At 44.1% G+C, this 22,799-nt stretch overlaps 1 protein-coding gene across 2 annotated transcripts in view; it reads left to right on the forward strand.

Moving 5' to 3' along the window:
• Positions 1–237: 237 nt before the first annotated feature.
• The window catches only part of FAM120C (family with sequence similarity 120 member C), a 113,386-nt gene continuing 90,824 nt past the window's right edge, over positions 238–22,799 (forward strand). For both annotated transcript variants that reach the window (XM_062184469.1, XM_062184470.1), the window contains exon 1: positions 238–1,302. In XM_062184469.1, the coding sequence (XP_062040453.1) occupies positions 604–1,302 (699 nt within the window). In that variant the 5' untranslated portion in view covers positions 238–603. The remainder of the gene's footprint in view (positions 1,303–22,799) is intronic.

The raw sequence follows: 22,799 nt of genomic DNA on the forward strand, positions 1-22,799 counted from the left end.
GCAGTAAATGCCCTGAAGCGATTCGGTGGGATGCACGCAGTTGGAGTGCAAATACTAAACACAGATCATCAAGCCCCGCCTCTTGTGACCCTGTGAACGCAAGGCCTGACAGGAGTGGTAGTCCTGTTCCTCGACTGCATCCCGACGCCACAGGGAAGATTACTACAACTCCCAGGATGCCCCGCCGCTCCGCCCCGCCGCCCCTCCTCTCGCTAGAAAGCGTGTACCATAGAGAAGACGAGGCAACATGGCTCCCGAAGGTGGAAGGAAGAGGCTTCACCCCCTTTGCAGCGGCTAACAGCAGCCGGAGAGCAGGAAAAAAAAAAAAAAAAGAGAGACGTGACTAGAGCCCGTCATCGCTTTTTTCCTCGCAGCCTCTTCTGAGTCCGGTCTGCCTTACCTTTCCTCTGCACCCAAATCCAATCTGTGGTCTCCTCCCCTCCCCGCCCTCATTCCCTCGCTCCCTCACCCCTCCCCTCGGGAATCCTTTTCCCGCCCCCCTCGCCCCCCGCGGAGTGCGCACGCGCCCGCCCCCAGCTTCGCGCCCAGATCGCCGCCTAGCCTGCTCGCGCAGCCGCCGTCTCGTCTGCCCACCGACGAAGCATGGGCGTCCAGGGCTTCCAAGAGTTCCTGGAGAAGCGCTGTCCTGGGGCCGTGGTGCCCGTGGACCTCCTTAAGCTCGCACGCACGGTTTCTCGCCAGCAGCAGCAGCACCTGCACCGCCAGCTGCCACCGACGGCAGCCCTAGCGCCTGGAGCTCCACGCGTCGCCAGGGGCTCCACGCCTCTGCAACCGCCGCTCCCGCCCGCTGCCTTGGGTGCCTATTCCGGGGGCGCAGGGCCGACCCGGCACCATCACCCCGCTCACCACTTCCACCACCACGGCCAGGCGCCGCCCGGGCTGCACCCACCGCTGCCGCCGCCGCCGCCGCCCCCACCGCTGCCTGGTGCCAGGGTGCTGGTAGACGCGGGCTCGGCGCTGCCGCGGCTTTATGGCGGCTACCAAACGGATTGGGTGTGTGGCGGCCAATGGAACGCCATGCTGGGCTACTTGTCAGCGCTGTGCCAGGCTTGTGCCTATCCCGGCGGCGACGGCCTGGAGCTGGTGGTCATGTTCCCCGGGGGCCTGGGCAAGGACCGGCTGGCTGAGTGGGGCCGTCGGTGCCAGGCCGAGCGGCAGACAGCGCAACTGATCGTGGGACACGTGGGCAACAAGGGCACCCCTCCACCGCGGGCCTGGTTCCTGCCACCGGCCTGCCTGAGCCACTGCGTGAGGCTAGCACTCATCCGCTTCCGGGTCAAGGTGAGGGAGGGGCCGGATCTTAAATAACACGCCCCACACCTGTTCCCTCTGAACTAAACACCTAACCACCTATCCACTTACCTGCCTCCCATCTATCCACTTACCCGCCCAATCAGCTAACCTATTTCCCTAACTACCCTCTCCCATCTTACGTCTCCTACCCCCCTTTCATACCACCCCCCTATCACCTCTCCACCCATGTCATCCTGGTAGCTCCCTTTCCCGTCACTTATCCTATTGCCCAGTATTTAGGTTTTAGCAGAATTCAGTTGTTTTGTTGTCTCGCCTTTCTTCTGCCGTCATCTTCCTCAAACCGATGTGACTTTTCCCTGCCTTCTGCAGTTGGCATCTCTTACACTTTTCTCTAATCTCACAGCAGATCAACTAAACGGATGTTCATTGAACACCTTTCCTTTCCTTTGTTTTTCCATTTTGACTGTCCTTTTCCCTCCATCTGCTCATTCAACCTTTTTCATGCTTCTACGTCCTCCTTACCTTAGCCTAATGAAACAAAGAAAAAAATACACCCCACTGCTTGGATCACTGTTCAACAAGTATTAACCCACTGAGTGTAATGGGTTTGAAAGACATGTGAGAACAGCTCCTGCCCTTGGGGGATGAAACATGTACACACAGAACATTTATTTAATCATGTAAATGTATGTGACTGTGTTTCTCTGCTACAGACAGTAAGTACAGTACCTGGGGTTGGGGTGGGAGTGGGGACTGATATCTGTGGACTAAAATGGTTCCGGGGAGGCTTCCCTGGAGAAGTTGGAACTCTCCTAGGTCTTCACGGATGGGTTGGATTTGAATGGGCTGCAGCTTTGGGAGGAGGTTGCTTTAAGTGGGAAGGAGAGTGAGCAAAAGCAAAAAGGGAATATCGAGTGTATGAGGCTCCGTGGGCTGTGAAATCCAGTCTGCATGTAGTTGGGTCACTGCATATGGGGCCTGGGGAACAGCTTTGGCAGCATCCCTGGTTCTTGGCACCACTGCTTTTGCTCTGTTGCTTTCCCATACTCTTAGGTTTCAAGTTCCTACGTGTAAGGAATAGCAAGGCTTGAGAAGTAAAGAGGTGGGCAGGAAGAAGACAAAAGTAGCACAGGGTTGGGTAGGACAAAACCACAAACCCATTCCCCAGCTGAGGTTCTTGGGGACATCGCCGTAGTTAGGGGGATGACGGGCATCACGATCTTAAGAAGTAGCGCAGGGTGGAGTCATGAGGAGGAAAGAAATGTCAGCTGAGGATTGAAAGACCCACAGAGAGGAGCTTGTAGTGTTTATAGCTTGTGGCTGGAGTCCAGCCGTGCTGGAGTCCACGTGCCCAGCATCAAATCTGCGTAGGCTGGGTAGATGATAGTCATTTTTGGTAATGAAAGATCCAGTCGTAAGCTATCTCAAACCTGCAAAGTAGAAAGAAAAAAAAAACCAGAAAATGTACCTATTTGCTTGTCCTCCTGACCGAACATGTTGAAGTAGATTTCTTCATTCACAGCCATTCTTTCCACTTCCCTTTCGCTGCTACCACCTAGGCTTTAGAAACTTTTTGCCTCACTGTCATAAATTAACCTGGTTGCTGGCAATAGCAACTACATTGATAGAATGCTTACTGTGTGCCAGGTGATAATGTGCTTTAAAAAAAATTATTAGTTCACTGGATCCTCAACAGTTACCTATGACAGCCCTGTTTTCCAAATGAGGGAACTGAGGCACAGGTGGTTTAGAGACTTGCCCAAAGTCACCTAGCAGTATGTCACAGAGCTGGGATTCTGGGATGCATGCCCATGCAGTCTGTCTCCAAAGCTCATGTGCTTAAGAATGGAGCTCTAAGTTGAATTTTTGCAAAGTACCAACTGTGAACTGTGAGTTTTATCATTTCCATTTACAAGTAAGCTCTGTCCTGGCTCCAGGCTAAAGACAGGTTCAGGTCATTTTTTTTTATTCTTCCCTTTTTGATGCTTGCTGTAGCCTAAGCATTGTGCTGGTTCCTCCGGATTCCGAGGTAAATGAAGTGATTGTTGCCATCAGGGAGGTCAGGGTTTCCTGAGAGACAGACTGAAAGCAGAGTTGCAGATACAGTACCCCATTTAGAAATGACATAAAATGTAGCCCCTTTGTGCAGGTGGTTAATTCTGGATGAGGAAGTGAAAGTTGTCAGAGGCTTCACAGCTTGTGTGGAGCCGAGAAGAGGGCTAAGGATAGTCCAGATAGTGGGCAAGGTATGGAGACCTCAAATGGCCAATTGTGAGCTCTCAATAGGTTTTTATCGGAGGTTGGCAGGAGAGGTGAAGGTTGACTATGGGTTTGTGGTTTCCAAGCTTTTTTGTTTATATGCACATCGCATCAGTCAACATTTTTGAGAAGCAACCAACCCTAAGTGTATTTTGTCATACTTACCATAATAGCTCATTTAAAAAAACTCCAGAGGTTTATAAAAAATCAGATGGATAAGTGATAAATCAAGAATTGATGGTAGAATCTTAGTGGTATTTGGATGTTTGCTGTAGAATTATTTCAGCTGTGGCTTGAAGTTTTTCATAATCAAATATTGGGGAAAATATTTCCAGCAGTCTTCCTAAGTCGACAGAAGCACCATTGGGGGACTGTTCTAAACCAACTCTTTGATGATTTCACATTCTCCATGTCTTCTCTACTTTGGGTGCAGGATACCTGTTTGTTCCCTAAATGAGTAGGACAAAGATCGGAAGAGAATAGATTGTAGGAGGGACCCTTGACGTGTGGAATGTGTTTCCAAAATAGCGTGTGTAAAGTATGTGTTGGTGTTGTCAGTGAGTGACATTCTGCTTCTGGAGTGATGAAGACTTGGGATAACTAATAGCAGAATTTTGCCTTTTCAGAAGAGTGTATTGAAGTTGGTAATTTTGCCTGGCTGATCTGAGTACCTCCCATTTCTTTTGACTGAATGTTAGTGCTTCAGAACAAAACCTGCTAGTGCATCACTCCCCTCCTTGGTTGTGTTCTTCAGTCTACATCACAATAGGCCTTTATTCCTAGTCTCTTTTACATTTGGGATAGAGAAAGTAGAGGTGGCTTGATAGAGAAATTGGTGGGGTGTCTGTTTGCTATTAGACAATTTAGGGCTTCTGACAGAAAGATTCAGTGCATATTGTTGGGATGGATTTAGTCATTTGGTTGGTTTCATTTATATGCTCTGAAGACCTGTGTACATGGTCATTGTCAGTGGAAGGAAAATTTAGTGAATCTACAGATGGCTTGCCTGATCTCTTCCTAAGCGTCTCAGAAGGAGCCTAGTTCAGGAGATGATGTAGGGTGATTCCGGGAATGAACACTTTATTTTAAGGGTCATATATCTTAGAAAACAACATAATCAACACATTGGGCTCACCATTTCATAGCTTTAACTTTTTTAGAATGGGGCTAATTACAGAAAGAACGAATTGAGTTAAAAATATTAAGTTGCAGTACTTGGATGTGGTGGAAATCATGTTAGTTCATGAAAAACCAGACTTTGAAAAGCCTGACCAAGGGCTAATGTCATTTTGTGCTTTCAGTTCTCCAGAATACAATAAAGTGATGACTGCTGTGCTTCTTGACTGTTGACCTATCTTCAGTGCTAGAAAAATCTGTGACTCTTCTAGGTGCTTCAATGGTGGGAAAATAATTACGGTGGTAACCATTATCACATCTTGAGTAACAGTTGAATATAAAGTGGTTTTTTTTAATCTATTTATTTATTTGAAAGAGTTACACAGAGAGAGGGAGATTTTCCATCCACTGGTTCACTTCCCAGATGACCACAATGGCCAGAGCTGCCCAGGCCAGAGCCGGAAGCTTCTTCCAGGTTTCCCATGTGGGTGGCAGGGGCCCAAGCATGTGGGCCATCTTCGGCTGCTTTTCACAGGCCATTGGTGGGGAGCTGGATGGAAAGTGGAGTGGCTGAGACATGAACTGGAATTCATATGGGATGCTGGCATCGTAGGTAGCGGCTTTACCCACTATGCCACAACCACGGGCCCCATGAAATACTTTCTAAGTAGCTCATTTAGTCCTCACAAGCTTGCAAGCTACACGGTATTTTTGCCATATACAATTGAATAACTGAGGTGCAAAGAAATAAAATGATTTTCCTTTGGTCTGGGCACCAGGAAGTAGTAGATGAAAATCCTTGCTCTAGATTTGTATTACTCAGAATTTCTTTCCACACTGTTTCCTTCTTTGGGTACATTCTTGTGTAATATTATACATTTTTATTGGCTAGATAATATGTGTAGGTACATGAACAAAAACACTAATAAGTAGATTTATGGCACACTTAGTTTGTGCCAACATTGCTAGATGTACAATAGTGCCAATACAAGGCAAATGTGGAAGCTAGCTGCCAAGTGAGTGAGTCATACAGTGCTGTTATAGGAATTCAAAAGTAGCAGTCCCTTTCTTTTCTGCATTTTCACTCTTCCACCCTCTCTGATTTCTTTCACTTAGGCATGCACAAATAATCTTTTAAAAAGCAAAAACTTTACTTTGTAATTCCCCTAAGCCACTAGCCTTACCCCTTTCTTCCCTTTTCACCATTTTTGAAAAAGAACGAAGTGCCTATTGCTGCTTTATATCTGATGTCCCACTCTGAAACTGCCTCATCCATTCCCATGGCTTTCTTGCCGTCCTATCTCTGAACTGCTGTCCTTGGATCTTACAGTCCTGTTTGCTTCTGATTCTCTTTGTAAATCTCTAGTTCTTTCTGCTTTCTGTATTATTCCTCCTCTGCCTGCTACCTTCAATGTTGGCATTCTCAAGGCTTCTATCCTAGTCATACTCCTTTCTACATTTGTTTTATGAACAGTCACATCCATTATTATGACTTTTAAGAATTAACCAAGATTTGATGACTCCTATAGCTCTGTCCCTACCTCTACCCGGCACATATTTTTGGTTCTCTGATATCCAAGGTGGAACTCACTCGTGCTTCAAAAATTGTTCCATGTCCAGTATTCTCTTTATCTATAAATGGCATTTTTCATCCATTTCAATCCAGAAATCAAGAAGTCCTCACTTCTTCAATTTCCTGTTAGTTCCCACATTTATTTTATCATCATACCTTTGCAGTTCCACCTCAAAAATATCTCCTCAATATCTGTTCACATTTACATTGCCATAGTTCAGGCCACTATAATTTCTGTCTAAACTATGAAAACAGTTCAACTGATTCCTTTCCTGTAACATTCTCTGGACTCCATCTACCACATTGCTGTCAGAGGGGCCTTCACAAAGTTCAGGAACCATGTATGTTGTGAAAGAAACTGTGCATGAGTTCAAACTTTTTGCACCTAAATGAACTTATTTTTAAATTCCATTTTCCATGAACTTTTCCAGGTCCCCTCATAGCATCCTAAAAAACAAAGCTGACTCAGTTGTATGGCCAGAGAGACCCACTGGCTTACTTTGCCTACCTTACCAAGTCCAGACTTCTCAACGTGGCAAACAGTGCCTTTCATAGTCCAATCCCAAACTCTCCAGCCTTTGACGCCCATTTCTGCCCACACCTGTCCCAACTGTTCTGAACTCTATATTTTTAGACACACCATGCCCTCTCATATAGTGCTTTTCTTACGGTAAACTTGCCTTTGCATAGCAAATTCCTGCACACTCCTGTTCACAAGTTAGCAACTATAAATCTATCCCGGCCAGCGGCTGCCAGCTTCCTTCCCTTGTGCTACCAAGTACTCTGTTTTTAACCTCTCTTACATTTTTTTCCCCTCTCATGTTACAATGTTTTAAATGAGTTTCGACAGGGCAAAGCATTTTGCTGTAGGACTTGACATACAAAAATGGTTGTTGAAACAGAGATTGATTGATTGTTGAGGGTTTTAAAGGTCAGGTAGGGAAGAACTTGAATCTATTATTTTATATGGTAATTCCGTTGCAAATTGAATTGCCCAGCTTCTGTTATGCAGAAGTTTTTAGAGCTCCTTAGCAACACATTTATAGAATGTATTCTATGCATGGTGGTAGTGATAATTGCTAACCTATGAGCAGGCCTTGTGGCACAGTGGGTTAAGCCACCACCTGCAATGCCCAGCATCCCATATGAGTACCTGTTTGCTCCACTTCCATTCCAGCTCCTTGCTAATGGCCTGAGTGCTTCGGCCTCTGTCACCCACGTGGGAAGACCCACATGGAGTTCCAGGCATCTGGCTCTGGCCTGGCCAATCTGGCTGTTGTGCCTATTTGGGGAGTGACCAACAGATAGGATATCTCTCTCTATCACTGCCTTCCAAATAAATAAAACTTAAAAATAGTTACCCCGTGGGCTAGGTACCTTCCATAGATTTGTTAAGTCATTTAATCCTCATAACCACCCTCAGGATAGGTATTTCTTTATAGTGAAAAAAAATTTAAATCTGTTAGTTCTGCCACTTGCTGGTTTGTTCCCCACATTCTTGGAATGGTCGTGGCTGAACTATGGTCCAAACTGGGAGCTGGAAACTCAATCCAGATCTCCCATGCAGGTGACAGGAACCCAATTATATCAGCCATCACTGTTGCTTCCCAGGGTCTGCATTAGCAGGAAGCTGGAGTCAGGAGCCAGAGCTGGAAATGAAACTCAGGTACTCTGATGTGGAATGCAGTTGTCTTTAATTGCTAAGCTAAATGTCCACTCCTATAGTTAAAATATTAACAGTCTAGTCACCAACCCAAGGTTGCAATACTAGAACATGGTTGGATTGAGATTCGAACCTCAAATATATTTGAGACCCAAATCCTTTACTTCAAAACAGTATGGTTGCATTTTTCCCCAAATACTTAACTATTTATATGAGAGTCAGAATTACAGAGAGACAGAAGAGAGCTCTTCAATCCACTGGTTCACTCCCCTGATGACTGCAACAGCCAAGGCTGGGCCAGGCCACAACCAGGAGCCTGGAGCTTCATCTGAGTCTCCCACATCAACGGCAGGGGCCCAAACATTTGGGCCATGTTCTGCTGCTTTTCCAAGGCCTTAGTAGGGAGCTGGATTGGAAGTGGAGCATCCACGACACAAACTGGCACCCATGTGGGATGCCATATTGCAGTTGGTGGCTTTACCTCCTATGCCACAACACCAACCCAGTTGCATTTTCTTTTTTTTTTTTAAGATTTATTTTTTATTTATTTGAAAGGCAGAGTTACAGAGAGAGGTAGAAACAGAGAGCGAGGTCTTCCTTGGCTGGTTCACTCCCCAGATGGCTGCAACTGCCAGAGCTGAGCTGATCCGAAGCCAGGAGCCAGGAGCTTCCTCCAGGTCTCTCACATGGGTTCAGGGGCCCAAGGACTTGGGCCATCTTCTTCTGCTTTCCCAGGCCATAGCAGAGAGCTGGATTGGAAGAGGAGCAGCTGGGACTAGAACCAGTGTCCATATAGGATGCCAGCGCTTCAGGCCAGGGCTTTAACCCACTGCACCACAGCACTGGCCCTACCCAGTTGCATTTTCTACGGTTGCTTTTACTTTTTCCAGACCTTTTTTTTCAGGTTTATTTATTTGAAGACAGAGTGATAGATCGTCCGTCCACTTGTTAACTCCCCAAATGGCCATAATAGCCAGGGCAGTGCCAGGCCAAGACAGGATCCCAGAATCCCATTTGGGTCTCCCACATGGGTGGCAGGAGCTCAAATACTTGGACTGTTTTCTGCTGCTTTCCCAGGACCACTAGCAGGAAGCTGGATTGGAAACATAGCAACTGGGACTTGGAACTGTTACTCTGATACAGGATGCAGGAATTGCAAGCTGTGGCTTAACCTGCTATGCCATGATGCCAACCTCCAGAGTATTTTTCTTGTATTTAGTTTGTGTAGCCTGTTTTATAGCCCTGTTCTTCCTCCTCCTAGTTTTATAACCCTAGGCAAGTTAACTTCTCTGTGTCATGGTTCCCTCATTTGGAAAATGAAGATGGTAGCAATACCTACATTACAGACTATTGGGAACATTAAATGACTTAACATAAGTGAAGTGCTAGGACATTATGGCACATAGTGAATGACACAAATGCCAGCTATTATTATTTAGACCAAAATGTCTTGTGTGTCAAGTAGATTAGAATTGATCATCTTACTCTCAGGCTTTAAGTTTAGCATGGTATGGTATACAGAGTCCTTCATGATCGCCTACCATTATCTAGACTCATTTCCCCTCTATTGATTTATTTGATAGAGAGTTTGCATCTGCTGGTTTCAATCCCCAAATGCTCACAATGGCCAGGGCTGGACTGGGACTGAAGCTAGTGACTGGGAACTCAATATTTGTGTTCCATGCGGGTGGCAGGAATGCAGTTTTCAGTCGTAGTCATTGCCTCTCAGGGTCTGCATTAGCAGGAAGCTGAAGTCAGGAGCTGGAGCTGGGGGTCAAACCCAGGTACACTGACGTGGGACACAGACATCCTAACTCCTAGGCCAGTTACACTGAACAATGCGATTTGTCCATTCACTCAGTGTTTATTTGACTTTGTACCATGCAGAGCTCAAGAATGTGAAGATAACAGCAGTGAATAAAACAGACCTCTGACCTCATGAAGCTTATTGTCTGTTGAGAAGAACAGGCAATAAAGATAAAAGAGAATATGCAGTGTTTTAGATGATAACTGCTATAGCTAAAATGCAGGAGAGTGATATAAGGGTGTTGAGGTCAGGGGTACCCCTCCAGGAGCTTGTAGTCTAATAGGGGAAACAATCAAGAAAATTAGTATGAACTTTGAGGATTACTTCTCTGGCTCTTGTCATAGGCCTGGGGCAGAAGTAGCAGAAGTAGCAGAACTGAGAATTGCATACCAGACACCAAAACCTTGCCCTTGTCTATACTATGCAGGAAATTACAAAGGTGGCAGAGATGGCAAACCAGCAGCTCATGGCTGCAAGTAACCCATGCCCATATTTTTGCATTAGTCCACACAATTTTTTTTTCTGAAAAGCCTTTGTTTATTTTTATTGTCATGAATGTTTATTCACCAGAATCTGTAATGAAGTAATACCTTTGGATTGATTACTAAGTTGTCTAGTTAGTTGACGAATTTTCATTTCCTGCTGTCATTTCTCTTGCATTAAATGAACAAATTTTTAACAAATTGGAGTTTTTTGCCAACTTTCAAAATGTGAAATGTGGGACTGGTGCTGTGATGCAGTAGGTTAAGCCATGGCCTGCAACACCAGCATCCCATATGTGTGCCTGTTCTAGACCCAGCTGTTCCACTTCCGATCCAGCTCCCTGTTTATGCACCTGGGAAAGCAGCAGGAGATGGCTCAAGTGCTGGGGCCCCTGTACCCACATGGGAGACCCGGAGGAAGCTCCTGGCTCCTGGCTTTGGCCTGGCCCAGCCCCAGTCATTGCAGCTATTTGGAGAGTGAACCAGTAGAGGGAAAATTCATTCTCATTCTCTCTTTCTCTCTCTCTCTCTCTCTCTCTCTCTCTCTCTCTCTCTCTCTCTCTCTCGTGTGTGCGTAACTCTGCCTTTCATACGAATGAATAAATCCTTTTTAAAAATAGTGAAATGTTGCAAAAAGTCTGACTTTTCAACTATTAAAATATTAGGTCCTGATATACTGGTTGCTTGTTTTTGGCAAGCCACCTCATCTTCATTTCTTAATGTCTCCACTTCATGGTATCTCCCTGTCACAGTGACCAATGAGAGACATGAGAGACATGTTCTATGATGTCTCTAGATTATTCCCACTTTCTGGTATTCATACTCTTGTGCAATCTCCTGACTGCCGTGTGTGCTGGACATAGTGACTTACTTCTAATGAACAGACTACAACAAAAGCAAAAGCAATGGATGTCACTTTCAAGATTATTAAAAAAAAAAAACAGCCTGCAACTTCCATCTTGTTTGCACTCTCTTTCTCTTTCTCTCTGGCTCTTCTTGCTTGATCTCTTTGATGAAGCAAGCTGCCATGTTGTGAGCTGCCCTATGGAAAGGTCCACATGGCGAGAAACTGAGGGCAGCCTCCAGCCAGCAACTCGCAAGGAATTGAATCCTGCCAACAGCCACGTGAGTGAGCTTGGAAGTGGATCCTTCCCCAGTCAAGCCCTGAGCGGACTGCACCCCAGCTGACACCTTGATTGCAGCCTGTGAGAGAACCCTGAGCCTGAGGGCCCGCAATGCTGTGCCCTCAGATACTATGAGATAATAAATGTTGTTTTAAGCCACGGAATTTGTGGTTAATTTGTCACACAGAATTAGATAACTTGAATACAATCATTGTGCTTATACTTTTGTCTAGTAGCTTTGATGAACATGAATTATTTCTTGTACCCACATCCATGCCAAAAAAAAAAAAAAAGATTGTGTACGAAAGTCACACATTTAAATGAAAACAGTAGGGAACCTATTTCTTTGTGGAACTGACGCATTTTCCTGTATATCTACATAAAGTGTGTCTGTTGAAAGACTTTCAATTTAAGATACCATTTAAAAATAAACCTTGGTAAGAAGTATGACCAGTATCCAAAAATGAGTACTGAAATGAGAATAACTTTAAAAAAGATTTGGAATTTCAACAGGCTGTGTGTTTGAATACAGTAGTAATGCTGCCATGAAATGCAAGTGTGTACTAAATGAAGAAATTGCCCAGACTTGAAAGGCTTTTTGTAGGCATCAGAAATTACATCATAAAGGTGTGTTTTCAAAGGTTGGGTATACTCTTGCTTAGGATGTTAAAATTCGGCCACTAGATACTTTTAGGACAAACTAACTCAAGAAATTCAATTATCTGTGAATGTTTTACACCTGGATACAGCAAATATAAACACCATCTGTTTAGCTATATACCTAGCTTAATGCTTCTCAAAGTATGCTCTCTGACCAACTCGTTAGAAACACAAATTCTCACGAACTATCCCAGACCACCTGAATCAGAAGCTCATCCATCTGTTTTAACAAGCCTTCCGGCAGATTCTTATTCATGCTACAGTTTGAAAACTACTGCACACAAATATAATAACATGTTAAGAATTTTGATGTAATCCAAGTCTTTTGGACTAGTAGCCTGTCACTGATACATCTGGAAATAATCTAGTTTTTGCATGTTTTGAAAAATCTTTAAAAGTTCCATACTAATTGGTCAGTGTACTTGTGCAATAGTGTTACTGTTGGACTCTGGAAATCTCAATTTGAAGCACAAACCGTTTGCAGGAACCTAAAGTTAAAGCTGTCTCACTTACTCAGGATTCACTTTGTGCTGAACAGTTCAGAGTTAATCAGGGCAGGAACTAGTAACTAACATTGTGATTTGCATCGGACACTGTTCAATACTTTGATTAGTGAATGACTAGGTGCACTTAGGGAAATTGCCCTGTTACATAACATGGTGGGTGGTTGGCTTAGTTAAGGCACTGTACTGAAGATACTGAAAAATATGACTTGTTGGGCAGCACACCTGCAAAGATTAAAATATTTTACTTATTTGGTTGACTTTAACAACTGTCTAGACACTTTGAGTAAAAGCAAGGTTGTTCACAAATACCTCCATACATGTACAGTTGTATTTGCTCATTCCTAGCAAAATTATGCCTTTGGGAAACTCATTTGGCAGAAGAGAAACTGGCTGACTTTCCTTTGCCAAAATTGGTTTCCAAGAAATGAAAGTGATGGCCTGAATTACATTCCCACAATTGTGGAGTTGTCTACTGAGTTCCAGAAAACGTTCTCTGACGTTTTATGAAAATGAATGAGTGTTGTTCAATTGGCCTTTCTAAATTAATATTCATCACGTGAAAGAAGAGTTACAATGGAGATATGGAATTACCACACTGTAGTACTGAAAATGAAGCATGATGTTATTGATCCAAATTCTGCAGCTGTCTTAGGGCTGCTTACCCTAAATATAAAATACACTGTGCAAAGTGTTTGGGGCTGGCATTGTGGAGTACTGGTTAAAGCTGCTGCCTGCGATGCTGGCATCCTATATGGGCAGCAGTTTGAGTCCTGACTACTATGGTTCTGATCCAGCTTGCTGCTAATGTGCCTGGGAAAGCAGCAGAAGATGGCTCACCCATGTGGGAGCCCCAGATGATGCTGGCTTTGACCTGGCCCACTGCAGGCCATTGCAGCTATCTGGGGAGTGAACCAGTGAATGGAAGATTGTGTGTGTGTGTGTGTGTGTGTAAAATTCTTTCAAAGTAAGTCTTTTAAAAAATGCTTGGAAATGCCTATATTTTCTTTTTTTAAAAATTTTACTTATTTTATCTGAAAGGCAGAGCTACAGAGAGATCTTCCATCCACTGGTTTACTCCTCAAATGGCTGCAACGACTGGGGCTGTGCCAGGCCAAAGGCAGGAGCATAGAGCTTCATCTGGGTCTCAACCCATGTCAGTGGCAGGGACCCAACTACTTGGGCCATCTCCTGCTTTCCCAGGCACATTAGCAGGGAGCTAGATTAGAAGTGGAGCAATATAGTGTCAAACTGGCACCGATATTAGCTGTTGGTGTCACAGGTGGAAGCTTTACCTGCTACACCACAATGCTGGCCTGCAAATGGCTATATTTCTAACCAGTTGTTTCCCGTTAGGAAACAGGATGAAATAGAATCACTAAGAGTGAAAAGATCCAAGATTAAGTTCTGTACTGCATATTGTGACAAAAATATAAGACCAACATTGACCAACCTCTTGACACATAAAGTCATTAGGCTTTTGGTTCTAAGTCAAAGGATACCAAACTATGAAAAAAAAATGTAATAATAAAAATTTTGTATTTTTAACTTGTTTTTAGTTTAAAATGTAAACACCAGTATCCTGCATGCATATATTGTTAACACCATATCATAGTTTACCAAAAATAAAATTGCATTTCTGGAAGTTGATCTTTCTTAACTCAGCTCCCTTCATTCACTCATGTTAGCTGCCAGCCCCGTAAGTATTTGCAGCCTGTGGTTCAAGGACTGTTAAGAAATTTCTTGCCATGTTGTCTTTTCTGCAGTTCCTGTCTTTCTTGTGGAAGTAACTCAGAAGCTCCTTTGGAATCTTGTTCTCATCTTTTTCCTAAGGATGGCTTTCATCAGACCATCTGACTTTTCAATCCTGAAGATTTGCTTTGGGCACAAAATAGCGCCTATTCTGCTATGTGCTGTTCTCAAATGATTTCTGAGAACCTCCACACACTAGTACAGTCCATAGACTTTATCTCTTCTGAGCAGATAGATTTACTTTGTAACTACCTTTCTCAGAGCTGTGTGCCAGGTGTTACATACACGTCTTTAAATCAGAAATTAGCTACATCTACATTTTACAGATGAAACTAAGTAACTTACCCCCACAACTTCAATTTGAGCCAATAAGTCTACCAGATGACTCAAGTTTCTGCTGTACTTACTGATTATAAGTTAGTCTTAAAGTACAGTCTCCAGCTCACAGGTGAACCACAACAGATTAGAAAAAAAAATCTGTTTCTTTGATTCTGATACATGACAAAATGTTGCACCTATGGAAATGGGCCAGCTCCTGGCAGCCTAAGAGTAAATAAAGGTACTAAAATTGGATACTCATGGATGAAAATAAGCATCTTAATAGCATGTGCTGAACGTTGGGTCCATATTCTAAAACCTCTGCTTTACTGCCATATCTCATGGCAAAGACTCTATCCTGTATGTGTATGCATATAGATAATTAAAATGCCTACAGTTGGAAGGGAATGACAGTTTATCAATGTTGCATTGAATTGGCTATGTTTTTATTGCTTCTATTCTACATTCTTTTCTAGCTGATTATCAGTTTAGTTTTCTTAATGATTGTTGAAATCCATCGTGTGTAATAATGCATTATTTTCTTCAACAATAGTTTCAGTCTAATTTGGTAGATTTCAAGGCATATAGGCTTTCAGTTGAGATATAAGTCAACCCTATTTCCATTGCAAGCAGACTATATATATATATATATATATATATATATATATATATATAGCTCCCATCCCAAATCTTTTTTTAAGATGATGTTTCTTGGTCACCTCTGTTCTTTTTGTCTTTAATTGAGACCAGATAAGGATGGTAGCCCACTTCAGTGGGATATCAATTTGGTCTGTTTAACATGATGGACGGGAGTGAGGCTAATATCCCAATAGAATATGGAACAAACTGAAGGAAGTTGTGTTACAGAGCTCAGAAGGCAATATTGCCTTTGGTTTAAAGTTAACTATTTTTTTTAAAGATTTATTTATTTGAAAGGCAGAATTACACACAGAGAGGGCTTCACTGCCCAAATGGTCACAACGACTGGGGCTAGGCCGGGAGCCAGGAGCTTCTTCTGGTCTCCCATGTGGGTGCAGGGCCCCAAGCACACAGGCCATCCGCTGCTTTCCCAGTTGCGTCACCAGGGAGCAGGATTGGAAGTGGAGCAGCTGACACTCAAACCAACACCCATATGGGATGCCTGCGCTGCGGGCAGTGGCTTTACTTGCCACACCACAACACCAACCACTAAAGTTAATTTAAATAGCAAGCATTAATTAAACTCTCTTTATGGTCCAGGCAGGGTATTAGAGACAGAAGGCTGCAACATAATTCTGCCACAAGTGGGTTTACCATCTAGTTAACTGTCTATGCTCCTGTGTTTATTGTATTGTGAATTGATCTGAGATTAGTATATGCTCAGTTTTCCAGGTAGTTTTCTTTGAGATACAGCATTATTGATAGCAAGAACATTATTATGAAATCTGGCCCAACAGGATTCATATCCAAGTTCTGCCATATTGTTAGTGTGTTGAGGGGCAAGTTATTTAAAATTTCCAGGCTTCAGTTTTCTCTTTAAAAAGGGAGGGAGAGGGCGATTAATGATGTGATACCCATTTCACAGGGCTAGAAGAACAAATTATATATATATATATATATATATATGCACTTCATATACATATATATGAAGTACACATGTACTTTATTTTAATTAACTTTTTTAAAGATTTATTTATTTATTTGAAATGCAGAGTTACAGAGAGGCAGGGGGGAGGGGGGTCTTCCACCCACTGGGTCATTCCCCAAATGGCCATAATGGCCAGAGCTGGGCCAATCCGAAGCCAGGAGCCAGGCGCTTCTTCCGGGTCTCCCACGTGGGTGCAGGGGCCCAAGGACTTAAGCCATCTTCTACTGTTTTCCCAGGCCATAGCAGAGAGCTGGATTGGAAGAAGAGCAACCAGGACTAGAACTGGCACCCATATGGGATGCCAGCACTGCAGGTGGAGGATCAACCTACTGCACCACAGCACTGGGCCCATTGCTGCTCCACTTCCAATACAGCTCCCTGCTAATGTGCCTGAAATGCAGCGGAGGATGGCCCAAGTAATTGGGTCCCTGCACCCATATGGGAGACCCAGATGAAGCTCCAGTATTCTGGCTTCAGCCTGGCCCCACGCTGGTCATGGTGGCCATTTGGGAAGTGAGCCAGTGGATGGAACATCTGTCTCCTTTCTCTCTTTGTCTCTTTTTGTTCACTGTAACTCTGACTTTCAAATAAACAAATCTTTTTTAAACAAGCTTTAAAAACAATCCCTTATGGGCACCACTTCGAGTGCTGGCTACTCCACTTCTGATCCAGCTGTATGCTAATGGCCTAGGAAAAGCAGCAGAAGATGATCCAGGTACATGGGCCCCTGCCAACCACGTGGGAGACCCAGATGAAGCTCCTGGCTCCTGTCTGGCCCAGCACTGGCCATTGGTGGCCATCTGGGAAGTGAACCAACAGATAAAGATCTCTCTCCTCCCATCTATAACTCTGACATTCAAATAAATAGATATTGTTTTAAAAAACACAAGGATGATTATATTTTTAAATGGAAAATTTGGAGAGGATGTAGAGAATTTGGAATCTTCATATATTACTGATGGAAATGAAAAATAGCCACTTTGGAAAACAATCTGGAAGGTCTTCAGATGGTTAAGCCCAGAGTTATATGATCCAGCAATTCCACTCCTAGGTATATACTCAAGAGAGTTGAAAAGCTATATTCACACAAAACTTATTCACAGGCTGGATATTTGGCCTAGTAGATGTTGCTTAGGATATAGGCATCCCACATGGAAGTACCTGGTTTCGGTTTTTTTTTTTTTAAAGAGTTATTTATTTTATTTGAAAGAGTTACATAGAGAATGAGAGGCAGAGAGAGTGAGCTCTTCCATCTGCTGGTTCACTCCCTGGTTAGCCGCAAAGGCTGGAGCTGTGCCAGAGCCAGGAGCTTCTTCCGGGTCTTCCACGTTGGTGCAGGGGCCCAAGGACTTGGGCCATCTTCTGCTGCTTTCCCAGGCCACAGCAGAGAGCTGAGTCGGAAGTGGAGCAGCTGGGACTAGAACCGGTGCTGATATGGGATGCCGGCACTGTAGGCGGCGGCTTTACCTGCTATGCCACAGCGCCGGCCCCAGTACCTGGTTTCAAGTTCTAGCTCCAGCCCCTGATTCCAGCTGCTTTTTTTTTTTTTTTTGACAGGCAGAGTGGACAGTGAGAGAGAGACAGAGAGAAAGGTCTTCCTTTTTGCCGTTGGTTCACCCTCCAATGGCCGCCGCGGTAGCGCGCTGCGGCCGGCACACCACACTGTTCCGATGGCAGGAGCCAGGTGCTTCTCCTGGTCTCCCATGGGGTGCAGGGCCCAAGGACTTGGGCCATCCTCCACTGCACTCCCTGGCCACAGCAGAGAGCTGGCCTGGAAGAGGGGCAACCGGGACAGGATTGGTGCCCCGACCGGGACTAGAACCTGGTGTGCCGGCGCCGCAAGGCGGAGGATTACCAGCTTCTTCTTAATAGGAACCATGGAAGGGAACAGTGACAGCTCAAGCATTTTGGTTCCTGCCATTCATGTGGGAGGCCTGGATTGAGTTCCCAGCTCTCAGGTGTACCTACTTCCCCGCTGCCCACCTCTTGCAAGCATTTGGGTAGTGAACCAACACATGGGAGTGTACTCTGGTTCTGCCTCTAAAATAATTTAAAAATCTTGCTGGGACAGGTGTTTGGCACAATGGTTAAAAGACTGCTGGAGGGGGAGAGCAATGCTGTGGCATAGCAACTTAAAGCCCTGGCCTGCAGTGCCAGCATCCCATATGGGCGCCGGTTTGAGTCCCAGCTGCTACACTTCCAATCCAGCTCTCTGCTAATGCACTTGGGAAAGTAGTGGAGGATGGCCGAAGTAGCTGGGCCCCAGCACGCATATGGGGGACCCGGAAGAGGCTTCTGGCTCCTGGCTCCTGGCTCCTGGCTGTTGAGGCCATCTGGGGAGTGGCAGATGGAAGACCTCGCTCTGTTTGTCTCTACCTCTCTCTGTAATTCTACCTTTCAAATAAATAAAATAAATCTTTAAATAAAATTAAAATAAAAGAGTGCTTTGGAGGGGCTGATGCTGTGGTGCAGTGGGTTAACACCCTGGCCTGAAGCACCAGCATCCCATATGGGCGCTGGTTCTAGTCCCAGCTGCTCCTCTTCCAATCCAGCTCTCTGCTGTGGCCAGGAAAAGCAGTAGAAGATGTCCCAAGTCCTTGGGCCCCTGCACCCACATGAGGGACCTGGAAGAGACTCCTGGCTCCTGGCTTCGGATAGGCACAGCTCCATTCATTGTGGCCAATTGGGGAGTGAACCATCAGATGGAAAACCTCTCTCTCTGTAACTGTCTTTCAAATAAATAAAATAATTTTTTTAAAGAGTGCTTGGGAAACTGGCATTCCACATTAGAGTGCCTGGGTTCAAGTCCTAACTCTGCTTCTGATTTTAGCTTCTGTTAATGTGTAGCCTGGGAGGTAGTGGTGATGGCTTAAGTACTTTGGTTTCTACCACTCGTGGGAAACCTAGATTGAGTCTCAGGCTCCTGGCTTCAGCCTAACAGAGCCCTGGCTGCTGTGGGCATTTGGAGAGTAGCCAGCAAATGGAGGATCTCTCTCTCTCTCTCTGACTCTTTCTCTGGTCTTTCAAATATATTTTTATTTTTAAAATGATTTATTTATTCTGAAGGAGTTAGAGAGAGTGTCAGCAAGTGCACATGTGTGTGCTTCCATCCACTGGTTCACTCCCCAAATGGCCACAATGGCCAGGGTTGGGCCAGGCTAAAGGCAGGAGCCAGGAGCTTCCTCCAGTTCTCCCATATGCATGACAGGAATCCAAACACCTGGACCATCTTCTGCTTTTCCCATGCCATTAACAGGGAGCTGGATCAGAAGTAGAGCAGCCAGGTCTGGAAACTGGCATCCATATGGGATGCTGGCGTCGCAGGCTGTAGTTTAACCCAACAATGCTGACCCCCAAATTAATGTATTAAATTGCACACTCTTCTGTGTGGTGTGTCCAGCACATCCATGTTGTACACAGCACTTATCACGTTAGCCACGTAGTAGTTGTCTTGGTTATCACATCTTCTCTCATAGCATTTCAGTGCTTATATTTCAGTAACCCTGATTTTATTTAGTAATAGCCCCAAAGTACAAGAGTAGTGATGCTGGCTGGTAATTTGAATATACCAAAGAGAAGCTGGAAAGTGTTCCTTTTAAGTGAAGAGGTAAAAATTCTCTATATAATAAAAATAAAAAAAGATCATATTCTGAGGTTGCCAAGACCTACTGTGAGAAGAAGTATGTCCTTGAAATTGTGAGGAAGGAAAAGTAAATTTCACCTAGTTTTGCTGTTGCTCCTCAAACTTCAAAAGTTACAACTATGGTGTGTGATAGATGCTTAGTTAGCATAGAACAGGTATCAAATTTATGTATGCATAGAAAAAGCAGTTTATATAGTATTTGGTACTGTCCACAGTTTCAGGCATCCACAGGGGTTCTTGGAATGTATCCCCTGCAGATAAGGCCAGGGTGGCTACTGCACTAATGTCTCATGATGTTACTTCAAGGTTGGTGGACATTAGATGGGTTTAGAACAGTTCCTGGTACATAGGTGCTCGACTGATACCTAATATTGCTTTGCTTCTTGAGCTGTAGGCAGGCTATAATCTGGGTAGATGTTTCTAGTAATTTTCAATCCGTGTGCTACAGAAGTCATATGCAGGCAGGATGCTCCCCTCTCATTTGCCAGGGCTGCTTTTCTTTTTCACAACATCAACAGACGTGTCCTTGCTAGTTGGAAGGACATTGTTAGGATCACAGGAGGTGCACATAGGAGTAAGTTAGAACCTGTGGTCTTGGACATTAATGGTATTGTCCCTTTAGTTCTGTGACTGTGTCATGTGTCTCAAGTCCTATAAGAGTGAAAAGGAGAGTAATTATCAAACAATTTATCTAAGAGGGGATAGACTTATGGAAATATTTGGAACATTGGAAAAGAAAGGCACTAAGACATAGTAAGACATTCTGGGTAGAGAAACCAAAAGACAGGGCAGCAGGAGCAATCTCGGAAATGGGTACTTAGAAAACTAGCCTGGTAGGAATGGGGTGTTGGGGAACTATGAGATTCTTATTCTGTTGTTTTCCATTGCCTACTATTCCTGCAGCTGGAAACATGAGGTTTTCTTTTTTCTATTCTTGGTTCTCCTGCAAATCAGGTAAAAATGTCAAGTCATTGGTCCTCTCAAGGCCTCAGCTGCCTAAGCAATAAAATGAGTAATCAGATGAGTTCAGTGGTTCTCAACTGGGGATATGTATTAGAATGTACTAAGCTGTTTTTAAATATAGGTGTGTGGATCACACTGAGAGCATTGTTTCAGTAGATCTGAGGTGAAGTCCACATTTGTATATTTCATTTGTGTTTTTAACAAATTTTTTATTAACATAAAGACAATAGATTTCCTATAGTTCCTAGATACAGTTCTGAGAATATAATGATACTTCCCTCTCTCTGTATTTTGAAAAAGCTCTGGAGGTAATTGTGATGTTCATTCGCAGTATTTTAAGAGCCATCCGATTAGATAAAAATCACTAGTCCCACTTTCTGGAGCTCAGATTGCTTGGGTGGTAGCATAGACTGCTTCAAACCAGCTGCAGGTTGACTGTGGACAAGCATGGATTGTGGTCCATTTGACCAGGTGGCTGTTCCCAAGATCTCTGACTCTGAGCAGGGCACCTCACTTTTCTGAGCCTCATTTTCCTCATCTGTTAAATAGGCCCACATAGTCAGGTTGTGGTGACGAGAGAGAATGTAACACATGTAGTCTGTGCCTGGTACAAGGTCAATGCATGCTCAACCACGGACCACCTAGAACTACTATTGCATCTGGAGTTAGCTTTAACTCTAGATACAAATATGTTGCGATGCTTTCTGGTCCTTCTGCCTGGATATCAAATACAGACCTTTCTTCATTCTCTGCAAACCGGCATCCTTCCTTTTGTGTGACCTGATGTGTGACATGACTATCAACTGTGACTAGACTCTTTTCATAACCCAGCAAAAGTTTAATGCACTGGAACTCCTGTTAGACTCCAGAAAACTATGAAAAGTAGGTCAGTTGAATTCAACAAAATTGTCTAGGTCTATGGACTTTAGAGCCCAAATCTGGGCTTTGCTCCTTCTAACCATATGACTGTGTCCTCAGAAGGTTACAGTATCAAGCGAGTTAGTGCATATAAAGTACTTGGAGCATGGCTTTGCATATAGTAGATATTCAGTGTCTCTTAGTCATTACTGTTAATATTACTATGCATCAGGAGCTTGGAATACAGAAAGTCTCTGTAGTCAAGAAACTTAGTGCAGTGAGCCAATATGCAGATAATTTTAGTAAACTTCCGGTGCAGCTGGAGAGTCATGGACAAGAAGGGTACTTAACAGTCTGCTGGGGCTGCCACTGTACCACAGCAGGTTAAGCCACTGCCTGCAATGCTGGCTCCTCTATGAGAGCCAGTTAGAGTCCTGGCTGCTCTATAGGAGACCTGGATGGAGTTCCAGGCTCCTGGTTTCAGCCTGGCCCAGTTCCTGCCATTGCAGCCATTTAGGGAGTGAACCAGCAGAGGGGAGATCTCTTTCTGTCTCTGTGTCTCTCTTTATTTGTGTAATTCTTCCTTTCAAATAAATGAAATAAATCTTTAAAAAATACCCGATCTGCCTCTATTACATAAAAGATAGCACTCTGCTGGAAGGTGCCTGGTACAATGGCAGGTATTCATTCATTCAGGTGAGCCTGAGTTTGATCCCTGTCTACCACTGACTCTTGCAACTTTGGGGACAGCCAGTCTCTCACAGCTTTAGCCTCCCCATTTCTAAAATGACGTTTCTCATTTTGTTGGAAATGCCTTGTTTAGGTATCCTGTAAGTTTTTTCATCCATTTGTATCTTGCCGTAGTTGTCCTGATCATAAGACAATATATATAAAATGCTCATTTGTGTATTGCATAGTTGATGCTGAGTGAGAAATAATAGCTTTGTTATTTTTCTAGCAAAGGCCTCTTCTGTTATTTTTTGAAGTAAAAACTTCAGAAACATAGGGGGCAGGCATTTGGCCTCGTGGTTAAGACACCAATTATGATACTTGAGTCCCTTCTTGGAGTACCAGCTTCAACATTTGGCTCTAGCTCTTGATTCCAGCTTACTGCTAATGCAGCATGCTAAGTCAGTGGTGATGGCTCAAGTAACCGGATTCCTGCCACCCACTTGG

Source organism: Lepus europaeus, chromosome X (genome assembly GCF_033115175.1).
Source record: "Lepus europaeus isolate LE1 chromosome X, mLepTim1.pri, whole genome shotgun sequence".
Taxonomy (NCBI): domain Eukaryota; kingdom Metazoa; phylum Chordata; class Mammalia; order Lagomorpha; family Leporidae; genus Lepus; species Lepus europaeus.